This window comes from Polyergus mexicanus, unplaced genomic scaffold (genome assembly GCF_030449975.1).
Source record: "Polyergus mexicanus isolate NDT 795.1 unplaced genomic scaffold, iyPolMexi1.0 SCAF_6, whole genome shotgun sequence".
Taxonomy (NCBI): domain Eukaryota; kingdom Metazoa; phylum Arthropoda; class Insecta; order Hymenoptera; family Formicidae; genus Polyergus; species Polyergus mexicanus.
In genome coordinates this window covers 1,826,370-1,853,963 of record NW_027223326.1, presented here as the reverse complement: position 1 = coordinate 1,853,963, position 27,594 = coordinate 1,826,370, and the positions used below count along the sequence as shown (strand labels likewise).

Below are 27,594 nucleotides of genomic sequence, written 5' to 3'. Positions count from 1 at the left end.
GGCATTTATTGTGAAAAAACGGAACTTAATGTTTTGAGTCACTCCCAATGTAAGCGCAAGTTTTTCTTGCCTTTGGCACGAATCTTGATCCAATAATGCTTCCAATTCCGCGTCTTCATACACTTTCGGCCTTCCGCTACGTTCTTTGTCTTCGATGTCAAATTCATCGTTCTTAAACTTTTGAAACCACTCACGACAACTTCTCTCACTTAAGGCAGCCTCACCATATGCTTCTACAAGCAATCGATACGCCTCGGCTGCAGATTTCTTCAAATTGAAGAAGTAAATCAAAAGTTGCCGCAAATGACGCTTATTCGGCTCAAAACTCGACATTTTCGCACACAAAAGAATATATTATACTGATAAAAAATCACTAATATTTTAAGGTTATGTTATTGACTGATGTCCAATCTTACGATAAGGACGTTTTACATCTGACAATTTTAACCATAACTTACTGGTGGCGCCAACTTTTGTCAAACGGCGGAAACTTATTTGTACACCTAATAATATATCGAAGATATATATCTCGTTAACAAATATAATTGATTTTCCGTAATTTTAAGTTTCAAGGCAGTGAATATAGTAAGATACTCGATCAGCATTTTGTGGATTGATTACGCGAATGATAAAGATTTTAGTATTTCCTTATACATATTTCCTCGTTAATATTAAGCAATTCAGAGTAAATGCTATTCGCATTTTCTCTCATTCTCAGTTTCTATAATATCTATTTTGTTTTTATTTTATTGTTTATATACAGTTCTCAGAGTCTTGATTTAATTTATTTTAATTTGATTATAACTGTGTGATTTTTTTTTTTTTTTCAAGTATATAATTTATAAAGTTTCCTTTGAATACTTTAAGTGAACTTTACGAATCATAAACTTTCGCTCCCTAAATTATGCAATTTTTACTCCGAATTTTTTAATTATTTTAATAGTTGTTAACATCCACTACACTTCGGAGAGAGTATTGCAAAAGATAAACGTTTGTTCTGCGAAAATCGATAACTCGTTGAAGGCCGTATGAGCTTGGCAAAATAAAGCTCCGACTTAACGATGATTTATGACCGGAGTTTCGTGCTTAACTATACCATCCTGCGCTCGAATTCGCCCATAGAATTTGTTTCTTCTATTGCTCGGCTCGTAATGGCTCCAGTTTCCAGACGTGCGCGTTTATTTATCCGCCTCCTGGTCTTTCCGTTTTCGCAGTTTGCCTTCTTGCGCAGCTTTAAGTCGGCATTTCTTCGAAATCGATATTATTTTCACGTATTTGTTTTACTCTGTAACACTTTCATAATTTTTATCGATAGCACACATTTTTTTTTTTACATTTTTTATTATTATAGATTTATATTTGTAAAACACGCGATATTTATCGTTCGTTAACTTTATTGAACTTGATTTTAAAAGAAGAGATAAAAAGTGATGTCAAATTTAATTAATATTCTGGTATTTATATTTAAATTTATATCTTCTGTTAATATATATATATATATTAAATTTAGAAAATGATTACACACATAAATTCGTATTTTCTTATTTATTTATTAAAATTTATTTATTTATTAGCTCTAATATAGATTCCGTTGAATTTTTGAGTTTTAAAATATTAGTTTTTATTTAAAAAATTAATTCTTTTTGCTGATTTAATTTTGATCTCAAAGCGTGTTATATGTATCTTAGATATCGCGAGATATGGCGAAAGATTTCCTTTTGTTTCCGATCTCAAAAAATCTGCAAAGAAATTTTAAGCGACCCTTTTGAAGCTTCGATGCTTCTAATTTTGTTCAACCTTCAGATTTTTCCTCTTCCTCTTCTCTTTGTTGCGCTACCAAACCGTTTATATTTTCGACTTTATAATCCCGAATTAACGAGAAGATTAGAGGAGTCCGTGTACATTTTCGTTCTCCAGTTCAGTTCACTGATACCTCCATGTTCCCGAATTAGAAGCATAATAAAGGCAAGCAAGGCGGTGAATCAACGTTCGATCATGTTACCGGAGCAGCTTCTTTATTAATAGACACGGTTCCTCCGAAAAGAATTACACAATTATTCTTCCTTCAGAGATCAAACCCAGGATATCGGAGGGTCGCCACATTTTTCCAATTGCTTTGCCTTCTCCGGAATGCTGTGTCACTTCTAATTTCGTCTAAATGTGCATTCATTCTTTTATCTCTATAGCTATATAATATGAATGCCGATAACTTTATCCAAAATTGAATCTGAAGTCATCAAAGAGTATAAAATCAAATACAAAATTTTACTCAATATTTTATTAAAACGCTTAATCTTATTAGGTGTACAAATAAGTTTCCGCCGTTTTTTATCAAAAATTGGGCATTTATTGTGAAAGAACGGAACTTAATGTTTTGAGTCACTCCCAATGTAAGCGCAAGTTTTTCTTGCCTTTGGCACGAATCTTGATCCAATAATGCTTCCAATTCCGCGTCTTCATACACTTTCGGCCTTCCGCTACGTTCTTTGTCTTCGATGTCAAATTCACCGTTCTTAAACTTTTGAAACCACTCACGGCAACTTCTCTCACTTAAGACAGCCTCACCATATGCTTCTACAAGCAATCGATACGCCTCGGCTGCAGATTTCTTCAAATTGAAGAAGTAAATCAAAAGTTCCCGCAAATGACGCTTATTCGGCTCAAAACTCGACATTTTCGCACACAAAAGAATATATTATACTGATAAAAAATCACTAATATTTTAAGGTTATGTTATTGACTGATGTCCAATCTTACGATAAGGACGTTTTACATCTGACAATTTTAACCGTAACTTACTGGTGGCGCCAACTTTTGTCAAACGGCGGAAACTTATTTGTACACCTAATATTAATCGATTATCATTATTATTAACTATTATTTATTATGATTTATTGTAGCATTATTAAGCGTAATTATTTTATTTTTTTATTTTTATTAGTTACATTTTCTACATTATTTTGTACATTTTTCACAATATATATATATATATATATATATATATATATATATATATATATATTATATAGTTTTAATTTTTAGAAAGATATTTGACAGAATCTGAATAAAGTGACATATGCATATCTCGTGAGAAATAAAATTTGAAACACGTTATTATAGATTCAAAGAACTTTTCAATTCAAGTCTCTAAGTACGCTCGACTATATCTTTCAATATCTTCGCTCATATTCGAACGATATCTTGGTGATCCACTTATCCACTTTGCACCTTCTGGAGCCACCAAAAAGGGGGTTGGCCGCTGGAGAGAGAGAGAGAGAGAGCGGCGGTCCTTTGAGATCGCTTCTAATTTCATCCAAGACCGATCCCCCTCTCGACGTAACTTGCTCTCTTCCCCTCCCCCTCAGGGGTGGGATCGGTTATAAATATTTTGACGCAGTGTGTGCGCGTGTGTATGTGTGTGGCGAAGCGCCACTGGAGTGGGGACGCCTACGATCAGGATCGTCGCTCTGTTCGCTCCTTACTGGCCGCCGGAAACGATTACGGTAGAGGGACACGGGTAGAAAAGTTGGGCTTCGATCGATGCCGGGACCAGTTGGACCCGCGACCACGCGCCGACCCCTACGAAATTACGCGAAATCCGCCCGACGACGAACAAAGAGGGAGAAGCCTTTCACCCTCTCTGCGCGCCCCCCGCAAATTTACATTCAACATTATACTTTACACACAGATGCGTCCTGATTTTCCTCGATACCTCGAGATACGAAAGTAGAGACTCGGGTTCCGAGTCTCGTGCACTGATTTTCCTTTCGTCTATTCGAGCGGTCGAGCCACCCCCGTCAATCGAGGCTTCTCACGACGTTTGAACGATCGATTATTCTCGGGGATCCTTCTCGCGCGACGAAGATCCCCCTCATTCCCCGTCCTATTCCCGTATCCCCGCGAGAATAGGAATCGAGATCGAGTGTAATACACTTTAATCGCGTGTGCATTCCTCGGTCAATTTCTCCGAGGGTGATCGATTATGGGCGACACGGTGCTGATCGAGAATCCTAGTCCGTTAATGAACGGCGGCAAGTTCGAAGATAAAATGGCCTCTTTGCAGGCGCTGGAGGAGAGAGCCAAGAAGGCGCAGGAAGCTTTCGAGAAGGAAGAAAAACTGCGCAAGGAGCTGGAGGAACAGAACGCCAAGCTCCTCACCGAGAAGACCAATCTGTTGCGCCAGCTGGAGGGTGAGAAGGGCTCACTTTCCGACTATCAGGAGAAGTCTTTGAAATTGGCCGCGCAGAAAGCCGATCTCGAGTCACAACTGCAGGTGAGAATATTTATTATTATTATTTATTAGCAATTTTTTGGAAAATTATTATTAAGATTTATTAACAATAATAAATTTAAAAATCTTCTCCAAAAATTATTGATTTTAATAACTAAATTGCAAACTTGAAAATTCTATTAAAATTATCGTAAAATTTTGATTTGATCACGTCATAATAAATTTTAATGGAAAAATGAAAGATATATATTTTGAATTATTGATATAGGGTTTATATAATAAATGCGTGAAATTTCTTTATAATGATCTTTTCAGTTTCGTGTAACTGATTATCATAATTTTCAACAATGAAAAATAACATATACGTAATAAAATAATTTTCACTATTTTAATTCGTTTAAGAAGAATAATATAATATTATATGTTAAAGATTATGAAAAATATTTTTATTCGCATTTATTTTTATATTTATAATACTCATATTTTTCTCACCGTTCATAATGCATATATAATTATTATAATATTATTTTCGACTCTACTCGCGAGTGGTATAAGCTATATGCTGGTTAATCGCGAAGGGCAGAAAGTAATATAATTAGCGGCATAATTAGCACAGTGGCGCAAGCCGCAAGCAAATTGATGTCTCGAAGGGCGAGAAGCCATATAATTGGCATCATCGTACGTAGATGACTATAATTCGTTCAACTGCATCTATTAAATTATATTCAATTAATAAATTTCACAAATTAAATAAAAATATTAAACAATAATATTAATTAGTAACATTAAACAAAGTGTAAAAAAAAACATTAATAAAAAAAGAAATTTTATAAGGAAAGAAATTCATAAATTATCTTTTGTCAATTTTTTTCGATCTTCAAAGATATTGAGAAATTTCGAGAAACTTGACAAAAAAGAAGAACTTGTACACGTTTATTTTTACCATTGAAATTCGTAGATCTTTTCGAGGACGAAGATCGGGGGGGGGGGAGATTTTTTTTTTCCAGATGAGCGAGGTTTAAATCGGGACGCCATTAATTGTCAGCGGGAGGGAGTGTTTTAAATCGGCTCAAATTACGCGGCGGATTATGGTTTCGCAGGCGCGACAAAGTAGCGGAGGCGCGGAATTAGTCAGACGCGCTATTTTTCTTCATGCCGAGCGCGACGCGTCATCCGGTTATGCGGACGACGCTTATAATATATTAGGTCATATCGAGGCTGCTAAAATTACGATAAAACGCACGTGAGTGTTTATACGATTCTATTACTTCTTTCCATGATTCAACATTCCCCACGGAAACGACACTTGTCGAGGAACTTCAGCAAACGCGATCCTTCAACGGCACTCATCCCTAACATTTTTGATCTTCTTAACGAAATAGAGGGATTTACGATAAACGATAAATCGCTTGTGACAAAATTTTATTTTTGTCGAGAATTAAGAGAAACTGATTAAAAATATTAGTCTTCAGAAAGTTATCTAGGAAGTAAATGATGGAGTTTCGAGTATGATGATGATGATAATGCGGTCAGCGAGAAAAATCATTTTTTTTATTGTATCTCTTATTACTCTTATTACATATCGTGAAATTTACGATAAAATGGCACGATTTTCAATGGCAGATATTTAATATTCATTTTTCTTTCTTCGACTTAATTAATCCGTTATCTCAAATGTCACTTCAATAATTACAGCTCGATTTCTAAATAATTTATATGATGATTTTGGGATCGGCCTCCCGAGAATATTTCTTCGCGCGTTGCTCGATAATTTTATATTTTCCTCACCATTTCTCTTTGTTGTAAATATACATGTTAGAGGAAGCTGAGAGAACGCCGAAATTCTGGACGATCGCGTGGTCGGCGTGGAAACGCAGTATTTTTATCCGATAGTAAGCACGCATACGCAAAGGCGTGCTGGAGAGGAGGTCATAACTTCTTGAAGGCGTCGCTCGCAGAAAATAGACGAGTTGCGATCGTGACTAGAGTTTCAGATTTTCTCTCTCTTTCCCCCTGTTTCTCTCCAGCCGGATTCCAGGCTGACTATTTTTAACGGCGCCCCTTAAACATTCATTTAAGACACGCGGCCATACCGACCCGTCATCGACTGTCATCGCGACACAGCCCTCCGTTGCCCATCGTCGGTTCGTAACATTTATCGTTCGTCGTTCTCCAACGAGCAATTTAATATTCCATCTCGATAAAATTAGAGAAAAATGAAAGAATCGACGGTATGTAAAGATAAGAAAGTGGAATATTTTAAAACTAACAAACGAAAAATAAACGAAAGAAGAAACTTTAGTTATTTGCAGATCAAGATACAATATGTATAGAAATATAGAATTATTTATAAATTATTAGGCTTGATTATGCTATGAATTATTAAAAAATCGTATAACGAAATAAAATAATCTTTTTGTCAGTTTTTTTTTTTAAAAGAGTATCGAGAATGTCCGGTGCATTCATTGATTATATTTTATCGAGTATATCGTAGTATCATCAAGTATTCGTCTTACTATTTATTTATTTTTAATTTTGATTTATTTAATTATCATCCTATTTAGATTTTTATCAATTTATTTTTATTGTTATATTATTATCAATGTTTTAAATGTGATTTTTGTTTCATCGATTTGCTTTTAATTCTGTCAAATTGTCACAACTGTCAAAAGTGGCTGTTTCACTTCGTTAAACGAGTAATATCGCCCGTGCCACCTATTAAAAGCTCGCGCAATCGAGTTCATCGCGATTGACCTGGTCGGCGTCGAGAGAGATCCTCTTGCGATCATAGAGGAAGACTACCGCCGCGTTATGTTCGACACCATTTACGGTTAGGCGATGCAGGAAGAAGGAAGAGGGGAAAAGAAACGGGCGGGGGGGGGGTGAGGAAGAGGGAAGGAGAGGGCACGTACAGCAAATTTAGCAGATCCCAGATTCCAGGTTATTAAAAGTGGGCGGCGACTTTAAGAGCGCGCTGGAGAGAGGAGATGAGAGAAAATGAAGGAGGTAACAGGTGTACGGGTGTATTTATACGCCCGTTACCGCTTGCATCGCGCGTGCGTCACGATATCATGCAGCCCGTGATCTCTTCATCATCGTCGACGAGTCGTTCGTGTCATCCGCGTCAATTTTTCTATCTCCCACGTGGTCGACACATTGCACCAGATTAAATGGGAGAAGAGATAATTCTGCTCTCAATATCGCAGACTCTTCTCTTTCCCTTTCTTTTCGGACTTATTAACTTTTTTTTCCTTCTTACCCTCAAAATATATGTTTTGATCCTTTGTTGGAATATTTTTTTTGACAAGATGGACACGCATGTTCCTTCTTCTCCACAATATTGTATCTTTCTTCTCTCCTCTTTTTCCCCTTATATTCGAATTTCTTTAATTTTTCTTCTCGAAACGTTCACAAGAAACGGAAGAAACAGAAGCTTGCAAAAAATACCAAATTTTTCTCTCGATAAATTTAGACTCACCTCGCCGAATCGGCGAATGATGAAGAGATAAGCGCGATGAACGAGGAGATTGATCGCATCGCGTTGGCCAAGCGAGACGTCGTGCCAATATTCTTTGCCCCCGCATTAACTAATATTAGGCGTTCATATGTGTGTAAGCCCTGCAATTGCACGTCATTGCCAATTAATCGCGAACCCGTGCAGCGTGGAAGAGAGATGCGTTCGACGTTCTCGATGAAGGGGACTTGGCGCTCACCGAAGAGTATTCCAGCGAGATAAATTTTATGCGTAAATCTGTCATCGACCTAAATACTTCTTTTGCAAAAAAGAATCTTAAGATTATGTCAGCTTAAAAAAAAAATAAATAAATAAATAAATAAAATGCTATTAGGTGTACAACTTTGCTTCCGCCATTTTTTTCCCCGAAATTCGAGGCTTTATTGTAAATTGCTTGTTGAGTCACTCCCGATGATCGTGCCAATTCTTTTTGACTTTGACTCGAGTCTTCATTAAGTAACGCCTCCAATTCTGCATCTTCGAAAACTTTCTCTCTCTTCCACCGCTATGCCGGTCTTCGACGTGAAAATCACCGTTCTTGAAGCGTTGAAACCACTCACGACACGTTCTTTCACTAATAGCGGCTTCACCATAAGTATTTGAGAGCATTCGATGAGCCTCAGCCGCAGATTTCTTCATATTGAAGCAGAAAATTAAAACCTCCCGCAGATGACGAGAATTTGGCTCGTAAACTGACATTTTCAATCGAGAATAACTTTATGATGCAGACACAAATCGACTAATGTTTCTATGGGGTTATGTTGACAGATGCCCAAGTTTATCGCATGACGTCTATGATCTATTTATTTCGACCACTACTTACCGCTATAGCCATCTATAGGAAAACGGCGGAAGCAACCGAGACTCTTTTTAAAGAGATACATCACATCTATGATAATAATATTAAAACGAATAGAAATTAATAAAATGAAACACTAATGGAATATTAATAAAAGGAATAATAAAATGTAAACAGAATAATAAATTGTACTATAAAAAAATAAGCATAGAAATAAAATAGAATATCAAATAATAAAAGATGCGATAATAAAATATTAAAAGACAAATAATATAAAATGAGATATTTACAGAATATGTAAAATTGAATATATTGAGAAAGAAATAATGATAAAAACTTTAATACAATCATACATACATACATATTGTATATATACTCGATAATAATTAGTGCACTTGAATATAATATTTGAAGAAATATTATCGAGATATTTATTTGGATATTTTTCACTTGTATAGGATCTCAACGACAGATTCAAAGAAGAGGAGGATGCGAGGAACAATCTCTTCCAGAACAAGAAGAAACTCGAGCAGGAGGTGTCCGGTTTGAAGAAGGATATCGAAGATCTCGAGTTAAACCTGCAGAAGTCCGAACAAGACAAAGCGACGAAAGATCATCAGATAAGGAATCTAAACGACGAGATCGCTCACCAGGATGAGCTTATCAACAAGCTCAACAAAGAGAAGAAGAATCAGGGCGAGGTGAATCAGAAGACGGCTGAGGAGCTCCAGGCCGCCGAGGATAAAGTCAACCACCTTAACAAAGTCAAGCTCAAGCTCGAACAGACCCTTGACGAACTCGAGGACTCCCTCGAACGTGAGAAGAAATCACGGTAAGGGATTATTCTCGATGCATTTGATAATCGAAGATCTCTATAGGATATCCTTGAATCGCTATAATTTATTTTAATTTTTTAATTAACTCTTTCTAGAGAGAAAAATTTATTAACAATCTATTTTCTACGCGCGCGCGCGCGCGAAATTAATTTTGCGTAACAATATAATATAAAATAATTCTAGAAAAGATTACAAAAAAATATTGCAACGATAACAAAGATATTTATGTAATTTGTTGAAATTTAATTTTATATAGCGCCGACGTCGAGAAGGCAAAGAGAAAGGTGGAAGGCGATTTGAAACTCACACAGGAAGCCGTTGCCGATCTCGAAAGAAATAAGAAGGAACTCGAACAGACTATTCAACGCAAAGACAAGGAACTTTCATCTTTGACCGCCAAGCTCGAAGACGAGCAATCCCTTGTTGGCAAACTGCAGAAACAAATCAAGGAACTGCAGGCTCGAATTGAAGAACTCGAGGAAGAGGTATGGACAAGAAAAATGTGCTCTATAGCCGTCCAAAATTTTTAGTCTTGAAAACAAAAAGAAGAGGAAATATATTTTAATCATTTAATCTTTTCAAGCTCACGTCTTTTAATTATTAATTTTTGAAAGATTTCATTAAAATTGACATTATCTAATGAAATCAAATTTTTCATTCTTGTAAATTCAAAAAAAAAAAAAAAAAAGATCTAAATCTTGAAATTATTTACAAATTTAAAACAATTGAAAATAATAGAGAAAACATTCATAATCAAAAATTTGGAAATTAGTTAGAAAACAAATCAGATTTTTATTGTTATCCTTTATACGATGATATCATACAATATATCATTATCATCATAATTATGCAGATATATTATAACAATGTCCGAGCATTTTCTTCTTCAAGGTCGAGGCAGAACGCGGTGGACGAGCCAAAGCCGAGAAGCAGCGCAGCGATCTTGCCCGCGAGCTCGAGGAACTCGGTGAACGCCTGGAGGAGGCCGGCGGTGCTACTTCCGCTCAGATCGAGCTTAACAAGAAGCGCGAGGCCGAGCTGAGCAAGCTCCGCAGGGATCTTGAAGAGGCCAATATCCAGCATGAATCCTCGCTGGCCATTCTGCGCAAGAAGCACAACGATGCCGTCGCCGAGATGGGCGAGCAGATCGACACCCTCAACAAACTCAAGGCTAGGTGAGTTTATCGGATCGATCCACTTCCTTTCGGTGGAGAAAAATAATAGAATTTTCGAAACATTTTTGTCTGTATCAACTTTTTTTTTTTTTTTTTTTTAAGTTGACGTAGAGAGATGGGTAATATAAAACGGTTTAATAATATTAATTAGAAAATTGAAACATTTTTGTACTTTTTTCATACACTCGACAAATTTAGGATATTTTCATTGAGAAAAATTTATGCTGCGTCGTAAAGCGATTAGGAAGGATCGGTGATTAGACGATAGTTTCAATTTTTTTTTATATCAACGACTATTAGATTCTCGTTAAAAATACAATAGAAATGTCAAGGCAACGGAGGACTTTAACGTAATATTTGCGATAGAGCCGAGAAGGGCCGACATGACATCCACGCCGAGCTAAATGGTTCGCGCGCTCTCACGGATCAAGTTTCGCGGGAAAAGGTATTTGAAAATAAGAAAGAGATATGACGAGAATGTTCCTCGCGTGCATCTTGTTTAGTTTTGCAGACATAATCTCGAACTACCTGTACGCCCCTCGATAATTCTCACGATGTTTAAAATATAATATATGTAATTACCAGAATGGAATGATATATACAAGTATTTTGGAAAGACATGTCTTGTGTTACCCGAATTGTCATGTTGTGTTGTACGAATGCCGGATTAAATATTGTCTATTGAAACATACACAAATATATTAAACTTTAAATAAAAGTCAAATAAAAAGATATTTAAAGAAGCGAATAAATATTACGAATATAAAAATTTGTTATTTCTTTAATTTTTAATTAAACACAAATATCTGTGTGTCAAAAATTGCAAATACAATATTTGCAAATATGTAATTAATTTCTCGGAATTGGATTAAATTAATAAAAGTTTTCGATCATAATTCAATTAAATATTAAATTAAATTGTAATTCTTTTTTTTCACTCATTTTTTGTTATCTCAATCAGATTACTTATATTTTTGTTATATATTTATTACGAGAAAATTATGGCAAATTGCAATGAGACAATTTGATCTGGCATTCCGGAATGCGAATCGAAAATAATTATTGTCGCCTTATTGTCATTCATTTGTGATCCCTTCAATTGTTTCCGTATCGATCGTCAGGGTTGAGAAGGAGAAGGTTCAATACTACAGCGAATGCAACGACTTGCGCACGTCTTGTGATCACTTGAGTAACGAGAAGGTAAGCCTTCGGGCTCGACCCCGTTAATAATATCCGGATTAATGCGACTAACAGCTTTTGCTAGGTGCAGAGACGCAGCCACGACAATTTAAAAATAATCTATATGGATCTACTTCTTTTCCCAAGATCATTCATGAATCATTTATCTGATGCGTGAGTTGATAGTTCCCGCTTGTTCAGCATCGCTTGCGTATTTGTGTGTCAACAATGCGAGCTTGCCTTTTGTGTCTTATTCATCATATTATCACGGTTGAAAAATTAAAAAAATAAAACATTTTCGAAAAGACATCTTCCTCTCATACTTTATCTCAATTAATTTTTTGAATATATTAGAGAACATTGACAAATCAGAGCGTTTTTTTCCTTGTTAAAGAGTTTCTTTTTGCTCTCGTGACTTTAACAAAATCAAAACACTATCTAAAGGCGAGCTCGATATGCAATATTCCGATGATTGATCGGGCGCTAAAATATTCTTCGAAAACCAGGCTGCTCAAGAGAAGATCGTCAAGCAGCTGCAGCACCAGCTGAACGAGACCCAGGGCAAGCTCGAGGAGGTGAACCGCACCTTGAACGACTTCGACGCCGCGAAGAAGAAGCTGTCGATCGAGAACAGCGATCTGCTGCGTCAACTGGAGGAGGCCGAATCGCAGGTCAGCCAGCTGTCGAAGATCAAAATCTCACTCACTACGCAACTGGAGGATACGAAGAGGCTCGCGGACGAGGAGTCGCGCGAGCGTGCCACTCTACTCGGCAAGTTCCGCAACCTGGAACACGATCTGGATAACATCCGCGAGCAGGTTGAAGAAGAGGCGGAGGGCAAGGCCGATCTTCAGCGTCAACTCAGCAAGGCTAATGCAGAGGCGCAGCTGTGGCGTACCAAGTACGAATCCGAGGGCGTTGCTCGGGCTGAAGAACTCGAAGAGGCAAAGAGGAAGCTGCAAGCCAGGCTTGCCGAGGCAGAGGAGACAATCGAGTCTCTCAATCAGAAGGTCATCGCTTTGGAGAAGACTAAGCAACGGTTGTCCACGGAAGTGGAGGACCTGCAGATCGAAGTGGACCGTGCTACCGCCATCGCCAACGCCGCTGAGAAGAAACAGAAGGCCTTCGATAAGATCATCGGAGAATGGAAGCTCAAAGTCGACGATCTCGCTGCCGAGCTTGACGCCAGTCAGAAAGAATGTCGCAACTACAGCACCGAGCTCTTCAGGCTCAGAGGTGAGAGGAATCGGGGAATTTCGATTTTTCGCTTCGGACTTGTCAAAAGATTCTATCAAGTTAAATTTACTTTTTTTTTTTTTTATCGAAGCTCGAAATAAATTTAATTTTTCTAGTAATCGCATTTATTATTTAAGCTATTTATGTATTATTATTTTAAATAATTACAAAATTAATTGTCGATTGATTAGGCGCCTACGAGGAAGGTCAGGAACAACTGGAGGCGGTACGTCGCGAGAACAAGAACCTCGCCGACGAGGTGAAGGACCTGCTAGACCAGATCGGCGAAGGTGGTCGCAACATTCACGAAATCGAGAAAGCCAGGAAACGCTTGGAGGCTGAGAAGGACGAGCTCCAGGCCGCTCTCGAGGAGGCCGAGGCCGCCCTTGAACAAGAAGAGAACAAAGTGCTACGCAGCCAACTCGAGCTCAGCCAGGTCAGACAGGAGATCGACCGCCGCATCCAGGAGAAGGAGGAGGAATTCGAGAACACCAGGAAGAATCATCAACGCGCCCTCGACTCCATGCAGGCTTCCCTCGAAGCGGAAGCCAAGGTAAGTCGCGCTTTCGGAAAATCTGCTTTAATATCATTTTTACCATCTTATAAAAAAATGACAATAAAAATAACAAATTTTTTTCAAAAGCTCGACTCTCTGATTTTACAATAAAATTCGATCCTCAGGGTAAAGCTGAGGCGCTGCGCATGAAGAAGAAGCTGGAGGCGGACATCAACGAGCTAGAGATCGCGTTGGACCACGCGAACAAGGCGAACGCCGAGGCGCAGAAGAACATCAAGCGATACCAGCAACAGCTCAAGGACGTGCAGACCGCTCTCGAAGAGGAACAGAGAGCGCGCGACGAGGCCCGAGAGCTCCTTGGCATCTCGGAGCGTCGTGCCAATGCCCTGCAGAACGAGCTCGAGGAGAGCCGCACTCTCCTCGAACAGGCAGATCGCGGTCGTCGCCAGGCCGAGCAAGAGCTCGCCGACTGTCACGAACAACTGAACGAACTGAGCGCCCAGAACGCTTCCATTTCCGGCGCCAAGAGGAAACTCGAGGCCGAACTGCAGACTCTTCACGTGAGTAATTTCTACAATAATTTAATAGAACTTCTTCTTCTTTTTTTTTTTAAGAAAACACGGAGGTCGCACATTTATGTATATATCACTTTCCGTTAGTCCGATCTAGACGAGCTGCTGAACGAGGCGAAGAACTCAGAGGAGAAGGCGAAGAAGGCCATGGTGGACGCGGCCAGATTGGCGGACGAGCTGCGCGCCGAGCAAGATCACGCTCAGACTCAGGAGAAGCTGCGCAAGGCCCTAGAGACGCAGATCAAGGAACTGCAGGTGCGCCTGGACGAGGCCGAGGCAAACGCCCTCAAGGGCGGCAAGAAGGCCATCCAGAAGTTAGAACAGCGCGTGCGCGAGCTGGAGAACGAGCTCGACGGCGAGCAAAGGAGACACGCGGATGCCCAGAAGAATCTGCGCAAGTCCGAGCGCCGTATCAAGGAGCTGAGCTTCCAGGTAAAGTCCCGCCTTGTCAATGAACACTCGAATTGATTGCGCGTTGTACTTATTAATATCTCATAATTAAAGAGATAATTTGAATAGCAGATTGTATTCTCCTTTATTGGTCACGTGAACTGAATTAATATTTTATAATCAAAAGATTTTAAGTTTCTTATTCTTGTTATTAAATTATTAATTTTTTATTGATTCTCTTTGTATTATTTCATGTTTGTCAATCGAAATTTATAACTGGTACTTAAGTAATCGTTGGCTGTTCTCGTTTTCAGGCGGACGAGGACCGTAAGAACCACGAGCGCATGCAGGATCTGGTCGACAAGCTCCAGCAGAAGATCAAGACGTACAAGAGGCAGATCGAGGAGGCGGAGGAGATCGCCGCGTTGAATCTTGCCAAGTTCCGTAAGGCACAGCAAGAGCTTGAGGAAGCCGAAGAGAGGGCGGATCTTGCCGAGCAAGCTATCACCAAGTTCCGCACTAAGGGACGCGGCGGAAGCGCCGCGCGTGGACTTAGCCCAGTGGTAAGCTATTAGATCTTTCAATTGTCATCTTAGAACTTGAATCTTCAACGTTCGATATCGAAGTGCGATATGTATCTCTTCTTCTTCTTCTTTTTTTTTTTAATTTTCTTCTTATCTAATAATATTAAATATTTGTCGAGTAGCGTTTGGTTTCAATTTTATCGATAGTGTTATCGAAAAAAAAAAAAAACAACTTAAATATGCTCTTAAACTTTTTTATTTGAAATTAATTATATTTTAACTTTAATTATAAATTTTGCGATTCTACTTGAGCGATTTATTCCTTAATATTGCAATTTCTTAGATATGAAATACAGGATCTTCCTAAAGTGATTTATCTATTTTGTGAAATAATAGAAATTATAAAAAAATACTTTTGAAATATGAAAAAATATATAGATTTATTTAAAAAAAAAAAAATATATATATATATATATATTATTACTTTATGGATCTAATTTAATTATTAGCAAACGACCATCAATGTTTCTACAGATTTCTAAGCGATCAATTAACAAAAAGTCATACAAAGCAATTGAACTTTTATAGATATACGAATTTATATTATATAATTTTGGACATACCATTATGCCAATGTATAAAACAATTCTTTTAAATATCTTTAATTTCACCAAAATAAATAATCGTCTTAGAGATACCCTGTATACGGCATTTTATCAGATCGAAAATCGCATCAGGCTTCGGTTAAGCGTTACGATAAAAGTAAAGTAAATCGTATCTCGAGAAAAGAGGTTAGATATCATGGATCGCGCGTTCGGGAAATCGATACATAAATCGCAAATCGCTCGTTCGAAGATTGGAATAAGAAAGTTCGCTACGGGGATAGATTGCGGATAGTGTCTAATCAGCGATCTATGTGTTCCTGTGTGCAGCCGCAACAGAAACGTAAGGTGCCCTCCGCGTTGGAGTAAAACGCACACACGCCACGCTTGGTCCATGTAAGTCCGTGTGCACGTGTCGTGAGACGCGTGCGTGAGGTGTGTGTGACGATTATTATCTTGTAGAAAAGAGAAATAGAGATAGACGCAGATTTTTAAAAAGGGAATGGATCAGAGTTTACAACGAGAGAATGGATCAGGGGTTTACGAAACGCGAGAGGAACATGCGATTATTGACTTCCCCCCCACCCCCCGCTGCATCCGTCAGTTCTCACGTTTGTATCTGTGTGTCCGATAACGCTCTCACAAGTGGATCCGAGTTTGTTCTTCGTCATTAACTCGTGTGTATAGCATCTCCTCGTACCTTCTCTCTTGTACCTGTATACACTTGCGAATTTAGTAAACGTCAATTTATAGACGACGTTAGAGCAGTGATGCCAGAATTGAGACGCGAGCAACATGACTCCGTAGTGGAGGGGATACCTGTGTGTATCCCCTCCACTACGGAGTCATGTTGCTCGCGTCTCAATTCTGGCATCACTGCGTTAGAGCAATTTTTCCCGACCTCTATCAGTAGCGATTGGAACCGGAAAAATATTTTCCTCTGCCGATACAATCTTGTATCGCGTGTTAAAAAAGTGCTCTCTGAGATCAATCAACGTATAAGAGAAAAAATTCTTAATTGGTTATTTATTAAACCTTTTATTTAAATTTTGATAGTTGAAGAGAGAGAGAGAGAGAGGGGGGGGGGGAGTTGAATAAATAATTAAAGACAGACATAAATTTATCAACCTACGAATTATTCTCGTATTATTTTCTCGAATGTATATTGGCTGTTTTTACAATTAATTTTTAATATGGCGTAAAATTGTATTACACCGGTTTCAATCTCTGGCCTAGTAGTGTTTAGCGCATTTTTTTGAGCTTCACTATAATTCATCGCAGAAAATCATCAGTCACGAAATTTCACGTGGATGATTCTCATGGAAATATAATCCCCGGAGGAGTTTTATACTCCTGTATTTTACTCAAATTAAACGATACCGATTATATTTGTACATTCGTTCTCTCTTCGAAGCTTTTCGTGATTTATTTAATTTTCTTTTATCTATGAGAAACGATGTTTGCTCTAGTTTGAGAGAGAGAGAGAGAGAGAGAGAGAGAGAGAGAGAGAGAGTAAAGCCTTCGTTTATTTTATTTTCTTTCAATCCGGAAAGATTTCTTCCTTTTTCTCATCGATATACATCATCATTGTTGATTTTTGCTTTTAATAGTTCAGTATTAACAAGAACTGCAACTATAAATCGTGATTTTCCACAAAGAGAATTGTAACTAATATTATGAGAGAGCTACATGTCTGAGATAAATCTATCTCTTTTGTAAGGATATACCAGACACGTACTCTTCTCTATTGCGTTTATTCGTCAGCATAATATAGAGGTGTCACGACCCTCGTTACGTCATCACAATTCTATTGACGCATTCGGATGGGAAAAAAAAAAAAAAAGAAGTTGGGTCACGAGCAGGAACAACACAGAGAACGTGTTACTCGTCTCCTCCCCCTGGCGCCACCTTAATCACCGTATCAATGTTTTCTAAATCCGTGAAGAATTTTATATTTGTTTAAATCCGCAAACACACTGCTGTATATTTATAGTTATTTATAATTCACGAGAGATTAATGTTGTCTGTCTCCTTTCAGCCACACCGACATGCGATCAAACCCCTATTTGATGGTTCCGCATTCCCGCCACGCTTCGACCTGCAGCCCGATGGTGAACTGTAAAGCTCCTTCCGAGGAATTCGCGCAAATAATATTATAAATCAAAAAGAAAAAGAAAAAAAAAAGGAACAAAATTTTAACAATAGAAAACTCAAACATCCGAAGAATAAGAGGAAGGATAAAAGGAGATGGAAGAAGACGAACATCATCATCCTCATCGAGTCTATCATCGAACGAATATATGCAACGAACTCGATCGGAGCTCTCAACGGCATCGTCATCTCGCAACCATCATTGAGCGATCATCATTCGAAGATAATGAATTCGCGTCATCTTTCTCGACAATAATTTTTATGCGATCGATCAATTGGATAGAAGGGCAATACAAAATTAACGCTAACTCGAGAAGATCGAAGGAAGATGCGAGGACGCGCGAGAGGGTGTTGCTTCACCACGCCAGCTGACGGTCGAGGGAGAGAGAGAGATAGAGAGAGAGAGTGAGTGGGAGAGCAAGAGAGATATCGAGCGAGAGGACAATGCGAGCGGACGATGAGAGGGCGAGAGCCAGCGAGAGATATATTAATATTTACGTACATGCATACACACATACACAGAGATAAATAAAGGGGAAAAAAATAACAGAGCGATAAATACACATATAAACATTTACGCCCTCGCGAGATGCACAACGTAATAAGCAAAAGTATTGAACGTAAATAAGAAAAACTAAAAATACTATATATATATTCGCGAGAAGAAACGCGAACGAAGCGGATCGCGGAAAACGTTCAATCAATCAACAGCGTGTATCATTACATATGTCATCCAAATGATATCGTATCCTATAAAATTAATTATAATTTATAAAGAGAGACGAAGTATGTATTTATTAAAGTAAATAAGCAATAAATAAAGATAAGAATTAAATCATCTCGCTTATACATACATATATATGCCAGATTACTCCATCGTGAAAATAAAATTTGAAATCAATAGAGATAAGAGTTCGTAGCATATTGCATTATAAATTCAAAGAGATTGTTTAATGTCGATTTAATTGTCGAGTTAATTTTTCGTACAATATAATTTACAGCAATACGAAACAATAGCGAAAAATAATTTTTGATCTCTAGCGAGCAGATATTATATCTTCTCTCAAATTCTTTTGGTTTTCGAAATAGAGAAATCTTTGTCTATTTATATTTAAATTAATATATTTTTTCCGCGTATTAAATTTAGATTAAATTTTAATTCAATTTAAAAAAAATTTAATCTCTTGATTTATAAAATCTTTCATTGATTTACGTTACTTAAAAAAAAAAATTCAATTTTAGTTTACTACTAGTTATTATTATTCAACCATGTTTATGTCAAAAACTATTGACGAAACAATGTATTGGAAATTTTTATATAAGAAATTTACAAAATTTAATTGACTGTCTCGTGTCGAAGATAAGAATCACTATCTGTGATTCTTTTTCGTCTCGGTTCGCACGAGTTGCCTGAATTGTCCCTTAAGAAGCTCCCATTGCGTCCATTTGTCCGAATTCAGGCCGAATTCCTCGCACGTCTGCAGAAAAGCGGGCACGCACAGTTGCAGATAGTGATGGTCCACAGTGGGTAGAAGATGATGCAGTGTATGCGAACCGAAATTCGTGAGCGCCAGGAAGGTCGAATCGTCGATTACCTCGCGATCGCGTACCGCGTCCATCTCGAGCAAACCCCAGTCCAGATCATTCCTTGAGAATATTAAGAAAATGACAATTATAATAGAAAAATTATGAATACTTTATTATACCATTTGAAATCCATAATAAAGATGCTAGAGAATCATCTTGTTATTTAAAAAAAAATTATTGTCAGATCACATTTAAATTAAAAGAATTAGGATTATACAGGATGTCCCATTTTAAAGGACCCACTCAAATATCTCAGAAACACTGCGTTAAATCGAAAAATATTTCAAACAAAAGTTGCGTGGCTTCAAGGGGGCCATAAGATGGTGACAATGATTTGACCTTGGAATATCATTTGAAGGTCATGTGAAGGTCAACTTTAAAATCTTAAATAGAAATCCACATTTTTTATTTAGTATTCTTGTAGCTGACATCGAGAGCTTTCCAAAACACTATAATAAAGTATTTTTTTTTATTAAATACTTTTTGAGTTATTTTATATTTTAATCTGACATATTTTGATATAAAAAATAAAATATTTCGTAAAATATTCAGTTTTCGATAATTTTACCGTAATACTTCTATGTACAGAATAATAAGACAAATTAATTAGTGTCAAAAAAAAACAAATAATTGTTTGAAAAAATACATTGTAAATAATTTTCTTAAAAACAATTTTTTTTTATACTAATTGATTTGTCTCATTATTCTGTACATAGAAGTATTACGGTAAGATTATCAAAAACTAAATATTTTACGAGATATTTAATTTTTTATATCAAAATATGTCAGATTAAAATATAAAATAACTCAAAAAGTGCTTAATGAAAAAATACTTTATTATAGCGTTTTGGAAAGCTCTCGATGTCAGCTACAAGAATACTAAATAAAAAATGGGGGTTTCCGTTTAAGATTTTAAAGTTGACCTTCACAAGACCTTCAAATGATTTTCCAAGGTCAAATCATTGTCACCATCTTATGGCTCCCTTGAAGCCACACAACTTTTGTCTGAAACATTTTTCGATTTAACACAGTGTTTCTGAGATATTTGAGTGGGTCCTTTAAAATTGGACACCCTGTATAATGTCAAAATTAAAATTAGTTATAATCAAAATTTTTTTAATTGAAACTAAATATTAAATCTGTATATAGAAACTAAATATTAAATCTACCATATATGCAGAAACTAAAAATATAAAAGAAAAGCTTATTATTGTATTATTATTAGTTATTAATGGGAGAAGAGCAATGTAAGATCAATTATCAGAACGATTCGATAATTTAAAGTAGCAAAACACAATCAATGTGTAACCTGTAGATATCACCGTCGTGGAAAATATCGGGATGATGATGAGCCGCGTTGAAGCCAATCAAACCAAACAGAGCGCTACTGATTAGCAGCATTATCAGCCACAGCTTGAATGCGACGAGAACTTTGGGCGCTAGCAAACTCATCGATAAAGGCAGCAGAAACGGCACGAAATCGCGAAATTCAAAGACTCCATATTCCTTGAATACTAAGTAGTATCTAGAAACGATTAAAACCTTTATTACAATATCGAGATCGTAAACAAAATTGAAATTTTGTCGAACGAGTTCTTGGTATCAAAAAATATCGCAAGTACATGCATATTTGAAATTCAAGAAAAAATTTCTATATATAAAAATGATAAAAATATATATTTAACAATTAATAACAACAATCATATAATGAAATTGAAATTATGTGAATTCTTAATAAGAATCAAAATATTGAAAAAAAAGAAAAAAAAATTTAATGTAGAACTTAAAATCTAGATTTGAAGAGATATAGATTAATTTTTTTTTTTTTTTAATTTTAACGAACGAATGTGAAATTAACTATTACCGTTTCAAGCCTTCCGAAAGAAACAATAACATCCAGACGATAGGACTGATGATCTTGCTTATGATACCCGCGAAGTAGGATTTATCCTTACGTGGGATCCATTGAAGAAACGGTTCCACCACGTAAATTTCATAATCCCATAAAGTATTAGTATACATATGGTGGCTCATTATGTGCGTGATACGCCAATTCTTCGAGGATAGCATACTGAGATCGAAGTAATACATGCGAAAGTTGTCTCTCATATGGAAGTAATTGTGCGCAGCAACGGTCGTCCATGTCAGAAAAATGCCTAAAATTATCGTCACATAATTAATTTGATCAAGATTAATATATTCGCATTTAATAATAATCAGAAAAATTAATATCAGAAAAAAATAACACTATATTATTACACTAAAATTTATATATATATTATGTATATATTTACATTTATAAAGTTGAAAATTATTTTAATATTTGATTATTTATATACTTAGATGCTCTTATTAAATTTTATTATTACGTTACTACTTTACAAACGAATGTAATCTTATTTTGTTTATTTATGACTTCGAGGATGCTCTTATTAATTATTACGTTACTCCTTCATAAATAAATGTTCTTAATTATATTTCGTTTATTTATAAATTCGAGAATGCTCACTAGCAAAAACAACAATAGCGTAAGAATTGGCGGAAGCGGCCGTGAGACTCAGTGCGAAAGTCATGGCCGCCAAGGAGTCGGTGATGAGATTCGTCGTCGTTGACGGCCGATGAAAATTGACGCTCTTCAAGGCATCGAAAGCGCGTCTCTTGAATGTACGATAGAAGCCGTCCGATAAAAAGGTCAATGGCACAGATCGCTGTGTCGCGGCTTCACGAATGTAGAATTTCGGCAGTAGCCGCTCGGCCTTGTCGGTGATGTGGTGACTCTACGACGTTTTAATAAGGGAATTTTAATTGAAAACACAACAAATCGCAGATTTTTCTCGAAAAATATTACAAATTATAATGAAAATAAATTAAAAATAATTATAAAGATAGAATACAAAAATTGAATTAAATTTATATACATACTTAATATTAAGAAAGAACAGAAAAAAATCTATACCTTTATTTTTGGAGAGAGAAAAATATTCTAACAAACACGATTCTTCTTATTATAAAAATAAACAAAATCAAATTAAATTTATTTAATCATAACAATTAATATATTAAAAGAAACAATACATCTTGAAATTAAATCAATTTAATTTAAGATTTTATTATATTAACATACAGGGTGTCCCATTTTAAAGGACCCACTCAAATATCTCAGAAACACTGTGTTAAATCGAAAAATGTTTCAAACAAAAGTTATGTGGCTTCAAGGGAGCCATAAGATGGTGACAGTGATTTGACCTTGGAAAATCATTTGAAGGTCATGTGAAGGTCAACTTTAAAGTCTTAAATGGAAACCCCCATTTTTTATTTAGTATTCTTGTAGCTGACATCGAGGGCTTTCCAAAACACTATAATAAAGTATTTTTTCATTAAGTACTTTTTGAGTTATTTTATATTTTAATCTGACATATTTTGATATAAAAAATAAAATAACTCAAAAAGTACTTAATGAAGAAATACTTTATTATAGTGTTTTGGAAAGCTCTCGATGTCAGCTATAAGAATACTAAATAAAAAATGGGAGTTTCTATTTAAGATTTTAAAGTTGACCTTCACATGACCTTCAAATGATTTTCCAAGGTCAAATCATTGTCATCATCTTATGGCCCCCTTGAAGCTACATAACTTTTGTTTGAAACATTTTTCGATTGAACGCAGTGTTTCTGAGATATTTGAGTGGATCCTTTAAAATGGGACAGCCTGTATATTACAATGATACCGTTTTAAGATGAATAATTTTGCCTTTGACTCGATACCTGAAACAACTCGGTGATGTCGGTTCCTTTTGTGAGCCGAATCCATTCTGCACCACCTGGATGCGAATTCGCGAAAGCCTCTAGATCGTAGAGTTTATTCTCGATCCTCCACAATCCCTCCGCACCGTCGATTTTTCTTCTAGCCTCCAGAAAATGAGCCGCAGTTCTGTTCTCTCTCGCTGGCAGGTAAATCAATCCGGGGACCGTACTGGTTTTTGACATATTGAAGGTTTTCTTAATCTCGTCTACACAGAACACACGAAAAGATTTGATAAGGCGGATCTGTCGATTTGTTATTGAAGTCCATGTTTCAAGAAATCGAACTCTATAAATCTACATAAATCTACATAAATCTACATAAATATCTTCTACATAAATTCTTTTAATTCGTAAAGCAGATCTCTTTCCCAGCCTACGCATATACTTTGCAATAAAGTAAAACAATAAAATACAAGCTTTTCTTTCTATTTAAAAACTTTTATAGTTTCATGTCAAAAGCTGTTTAAGAATTGATAGAAATAAGTAAAATCTGATAATGATAATGCAGTATCATATTAATCATATTAAAAAAATAATGTACATAAACAAAAAGGGATAAATAACACACAATTTGAAAAACTGAATAATCAGAAATAAAAATGTAATGTTTTAAAGTGACGTCTCTCAGAAACTATATGGATCATATAAGAATCCGTATCGTGATTGTGAAAGTACATACGATTCAGGATTATATCCACTATAATATACGTCACTGGACAATCAAAGTGAAGTGTCTTTTCGCAACATTTATCGATAAGATAAATTTGCATATAAATTCCATAATATGTAGGCACATTATATGTATGTAAGAATTATACCGATAAGTGGAGCGTGTTTGTTATCGTCTTTTATTATATATAACCAGTTGTGGAATGATAATTCGTATGACGTTGATAGATATTTACGACTGTCGGAACATGTTTTTAAATATTTAGAGTTTGAATATTTTAATACTCTCAAATAACTCTTATAATTTAAGAATAATGCGTTTCTGATAATTAAAAATCAGGTTATTTAATAATTGCTATATATCTTACTTTAAAAAAATCATATACAAATATATATAAATGATATATAAAAAGTCATATAAAGATAACAATTATTAATTTAATGACTAATTAATGACTATTGATCAATGAGTATCATTGTATAAGATATCAGAATAACGCGTAACTATCCCAACTATCTGCTGTCACATAGCAATTTTTCACAGATCGACAGTTGATGTAACAAGTTATTTTATTTTTTTATTTCTTCCGTACACTTGCACACACTTATGCGCGATAACAAAAAACGCGTTTATCACCATGTATTTTATTCACCATGGAACCCATCGACGATATATCCATTCGATTTTAACGTATCCATGTTTCAGACGCGCACGCTATCTGATCATTGGATTGAGTAAATGATTCTTTTTCTCGTTTTATCCTTCAATAATCCGGTTACATAGCACGATCTATGCAAGGTATCGAGATACATACTGTGGAGGGGACACTGAATAATAAACGAAGAAGTGTTCTCTCACACGCGTGTATTTCTCTCGGTAAACGACATTTGTCATTGATAATGATATCGTGTTTGATAGCACGAATACGAAACTTCGTTTGACTCTGGGAGCAATGGATGCGTCACGTTTAAATACAATATAATGGCCGCATCATTTATTTCTTTATTATTATTATTATTTAATGGCCAACAATACAATGAAATAAATTCTTACTGACTTGTAACTTTAAATTATAAATATATATAAGCTAATAATTATTATTTTAATTGTAAATTATAAATAAGCTTTTCTTCTGATAACATATACATGATACTATTGGGTTGAGTAAAAAGTCATTGCGTATTTTTGCAACAGATGGCATTAGTTCAGTTTTGACAGTACTAGAGTCATTCACATATATGTTTGTCATATATCGTTTAACAGCTGACGGTTTAAGCTTCATTCTAAAAAAAAATTGAGCGATTTGGTTGAGTTTTGGAGATTTTACAACAAGTTGAAGATGAAAGATCAAACTGTGCATTTTCGCCATATTTTACTGTTTTACTTCCGTAAAGGGAAGAACGCGCGTCAAGCTTGTGAAAACTTGCGTAAAGTTTACGGTGACGATGCTCTACAAGAACGTCAGTGCCAAAACTGGTTCAAGAAATTCCGAGCTGGTGATTTTGATCTCAAAGATGCTCCTCGGTCAGGAAGGCCCAAAGAGGTTGATGACGACAAAATAAAGGCATTGATCAAGTCAATCCCACGTTACACAACACGAGAGATTGCAGAAACATTGAAGATCAATCAAAAAAGTATTCACGTCCATCTAAAGAAGCTGGGATACGTAAGCAAGCTCGATATTTAGATTCCTCATGAACTCAAAGAAGTTCATTTGACGGCGCGTATAAACATCTGCGATATGCTCATGAAACGTGAAGAAAACGATCCTTTTTTGAAACGAATGATAATTGGTGATGAGAAATGGATTGTTTACAACAATGTGGAACGCAAACGGTCTTGGTCCCGACGTGATGATTCGCCTCAAACGACTTCAAAAGCAGAACTTCATCAGAGGAAGGTTATGCTCTCAGTGTGGTGGGATTGGAAGAGTGTGGTGTTTTTTGAGCTCCTACCAAGGAACCGAACAATCAATTCGGATGTGTACTGTCGGCAATTGGACAGTTTGAACGAATCTGTCATCCAGAAACGTCCGGAGCTCGTCAATCGTAAAGGAGTTGTGTTCCATCACGACAACGCGAGACCACACACATCTTTGGCGATCCGTCAAAAATTATTGGAGCTTGGATGGGATGTGTTGCCCCACCCAGCATACTCGCCTGACCTTGCACCGTCAGACTTCCACTTGTTTCGCTCTCTTCAAAACTCCTTGCGTGGAATAACGTTAAATTCAGATGAGGCGGTAAATCAGCACCTTGTTCAGTTTTTCGCCAATAAAGACAGGTCCTTCTACGAACGGGGAATTATGAAGCTCACCGAAAGATGACAAAAGATCATCGAACAAAACGGAAAATATATCATTGATTGATCTTTGTTCTTTATATAAATAAATGACTTTGAAAAACATACAAAAAATACGCAATGACTTTTTACTCAACCCAATATTATCATCATTTTTGCCATTTCTAATACTTATTTAATTTGAAAAATAACAACTTGTTACCGCAAATATGACAAATTTCGTTATAAAAGCTATAATGAAACTTTTCTATCAAACATATTTTTCCTAAAAGAAAAATTCGACTACAAATATATCATTAAATATATCACATACAGATGAAACTCTACATTAAATATATTTTGAAAATCTATTTTCTCTCTCTCAATTATTGTGAAATATATTATATAATAAAGTTTAAAATAACAAAATGCGATAAATTATTTATTTAATGTCTATTTTCCAGTATTATTTTATGTTTGTTATAATGTACAACGGATATCTTCAGCTCGCGTTGCATATCAGATATAACATGTCGCCTCTTTATAATAATCAAATAAGAAACACTTACGCAAACGAAACAAAAAACTTATTAACGAGATGATGCAGGAAAATTTGCGTTCTACTCAAGTATCAACTGCGTCGATCGTTTTTCTTTCGCCTTACAACAGCACAGCACAAAATATTAAATCGCTTAAATTATAGCAACGAACGATTTCACTATCCAGAAGCAATGACTCGCGATAGCGATGCTAATTTTGTGGATTCTTTCGAAAGACTGACGGAAACTGTTTTAATCGCTATCAGAAAATATAATATTTGTAATATTCACATGTGCACTTCGATCGCCAATAGGAGCCGAAGAATCACACGTTGATCTTTAACCCCGACAGCTTAATCAGCAATTGATATAAAGCAATAATTAAAACAGATCTGCATAATTTTGTGGTCTGGAAAAAGAAATAAATAGTTTCCTATATATAGTTCTCTGTCCACGCTGAATCCAAATCATGAGATCAAAAGTGAGTAAAATTATGTACTCATAAGATAAAACAAAAAAAAAAAAAAAAAAAAAAATTAAGATTTTTTTTCAACAGGTGAAAAGAAAACATTTTTAGTGCCATGAAGCACTTTTAACCTCGTGTATTGAATTTATGATTAAAATTTTTACTGCTTGCAACGATTTTGCAATCGGGCTGCATGGGGCAATCGTTTTACTTGATACAGTGCGATTGCACCTAAAAACAAAGTGCTGAGGTTCGATGGTAAAAGATTCAATATTTTTATATTAAGGTACGATGTTCAAACTTTCATTTAAGCCCTGTCTGAAATCTCTTGCACATCGTATTTGTCTGCTGCAAATTTTCAAAAATTGTAAAAAAACTTTTTTCAGAGTTTTAACCCCCCGTTTTTCTCCCCGAAAACCTGACACGATAGGCCATTTTGCCTTGCGGATTTGGATTCAGCGCACAAAAAATTATAGAACTCTGTTTTTTCCAAACCGTAGAAAAAATATAAAATTATGCAGAC

At 36.0% G+C, this 27,594-nt stretch overlaps 2 protein-coding genes across 23 annotated transcripts in view; one reads left to right on the top strand and one right to left on the bottom strand.

Annotated features, from left to right (window-relative positions):
• Mhc (myosin heavy chain) overlaps positions 1 to 18,564 on the top strand; it is a 52,696-nt gene extending 34,132 nt beyond the window's left edge. For 18 of the 19 annotated variants that reach the window (XM_070296919.1, XM_070296938.1, XM_070296935.1 and 15 more), the window contains exons 16-26: positions 4,064 to 4,273; positions 9,003 to 9,376; positions 9,637 to 9,865; positions 10,272 to 10,555; positions 11,677 to 11,755; positions 12,241 to 12,970; positions 13,162 to 13,523; positions 13,652 to 14,047; positions 14,147 to 14,491; positions 14,764 to 15,012; positions 17,614 to 18,564. In XM_070296919.1, the coding sequence (XP_070153020.1) occupies positions 4,064 to 4,273; positions 9,003 to 9,376; positions 9,637 to 9,865; positions 10,272 to 10,555; positions 11,677 to 11,755; positions 12,241 to 12,970; positions 13,162 to 13,523; positions 13,652 to 14,047; positions 14,147 to 14,491; positions 14,764 to 15,012; positions 17,614 to 17,697 (3,342 nt within the window). In that variant the 3' untranslated portion in view covers positions 17,698 to 18,564. Of the gene's footprint in view, positions 1 to 4,063; positions 4,274 to 9,002; positions 9,377 to 9,636; positions 9,866 to 10,271; positions 10,556 to 11,676; positions 11,756 to 12,240; positions 12,971 to 13,161; positions 13,524 to 13,651; positions 14,048 to 14,146; positions 14,492 to 14,763; positions 15,013 to 15,905; positions 15,972 to 17,613 lie in introns of all 19 variants that reach the window. The other variant, XM_070296937.1, reaches the window with a different exon arrangement.
• Cyt-b5-r (Cytochrome b5-related) lies at positions 17,638 to 26,855 on the bottom strand. Of its 4 annotated transcripts, none has more exons than XM_070296967.1 (6): positions 26,636 to 26,855; positions 23,078 to 23,322; positions 21,823 to 22,090; positions 21,178 to 21,469; positions 20,623 to 20,838; positions 17,638 to 19,373 (listed from the first exon to the last, which is right to left on the bottom strand). In XM_070296967.1, exons 2-6 carry the CDS (start codon positions 23,297 to 23,299, stop codon positions 19,097 to 19,099), a joined length of 1,275 nt encoding a protein of 424 aa, XP_070153068.1. In that variant the 5' UTR covers positions 23,300 to 23,322; positions 26,636 to 26,855; the 3' UTR covers positions 17,638 to 19,096. The 4 variants fall into 4 exon arrangements, with proteins under 4 accessions (XP_070153068.1, XP_070153066.1, XP_070153067.1 ...); XM_070296965.1 differs by lacking the exon at positions 26,636 to 26,855 and adding an exon at positions 24,439 to 24,571; XM_070296966.1 differs by lacking the exon at positions 26,636 to 26,855 and adding an exon at positions 24,423 to 24,528.
• Positions 26,856 to 27,594: the final 739 nt, after the last annotated feature.

What these genes read in the sequence shown, in the direction of transcription:
- Cyt-b5-r (XM_070296965.1), bottom strand. Translation starts at nt 24,484, where the DNA reads ATGGATACGTTAAAATCGAATGGATATATCGTCGATGGGTTCCATG. An exon ending in CTTTCGGAAGGCTTGAAACG is followed by an intron (nt 20,839 to 21,177) that starts GTAATAGTTAAT and finishes AATCGTTTCTAG; the next exon opens with ATACTACTTAGTATTCAAGG. An exon ending in CACGACGGTGATATCTACAG is followed by an intron (nt 19,374 to 20,622) that starts GTTACACATTGA and finishes AATATTCTCAAG; the next exon opens with GAATGATCTGGACTGGGGTT.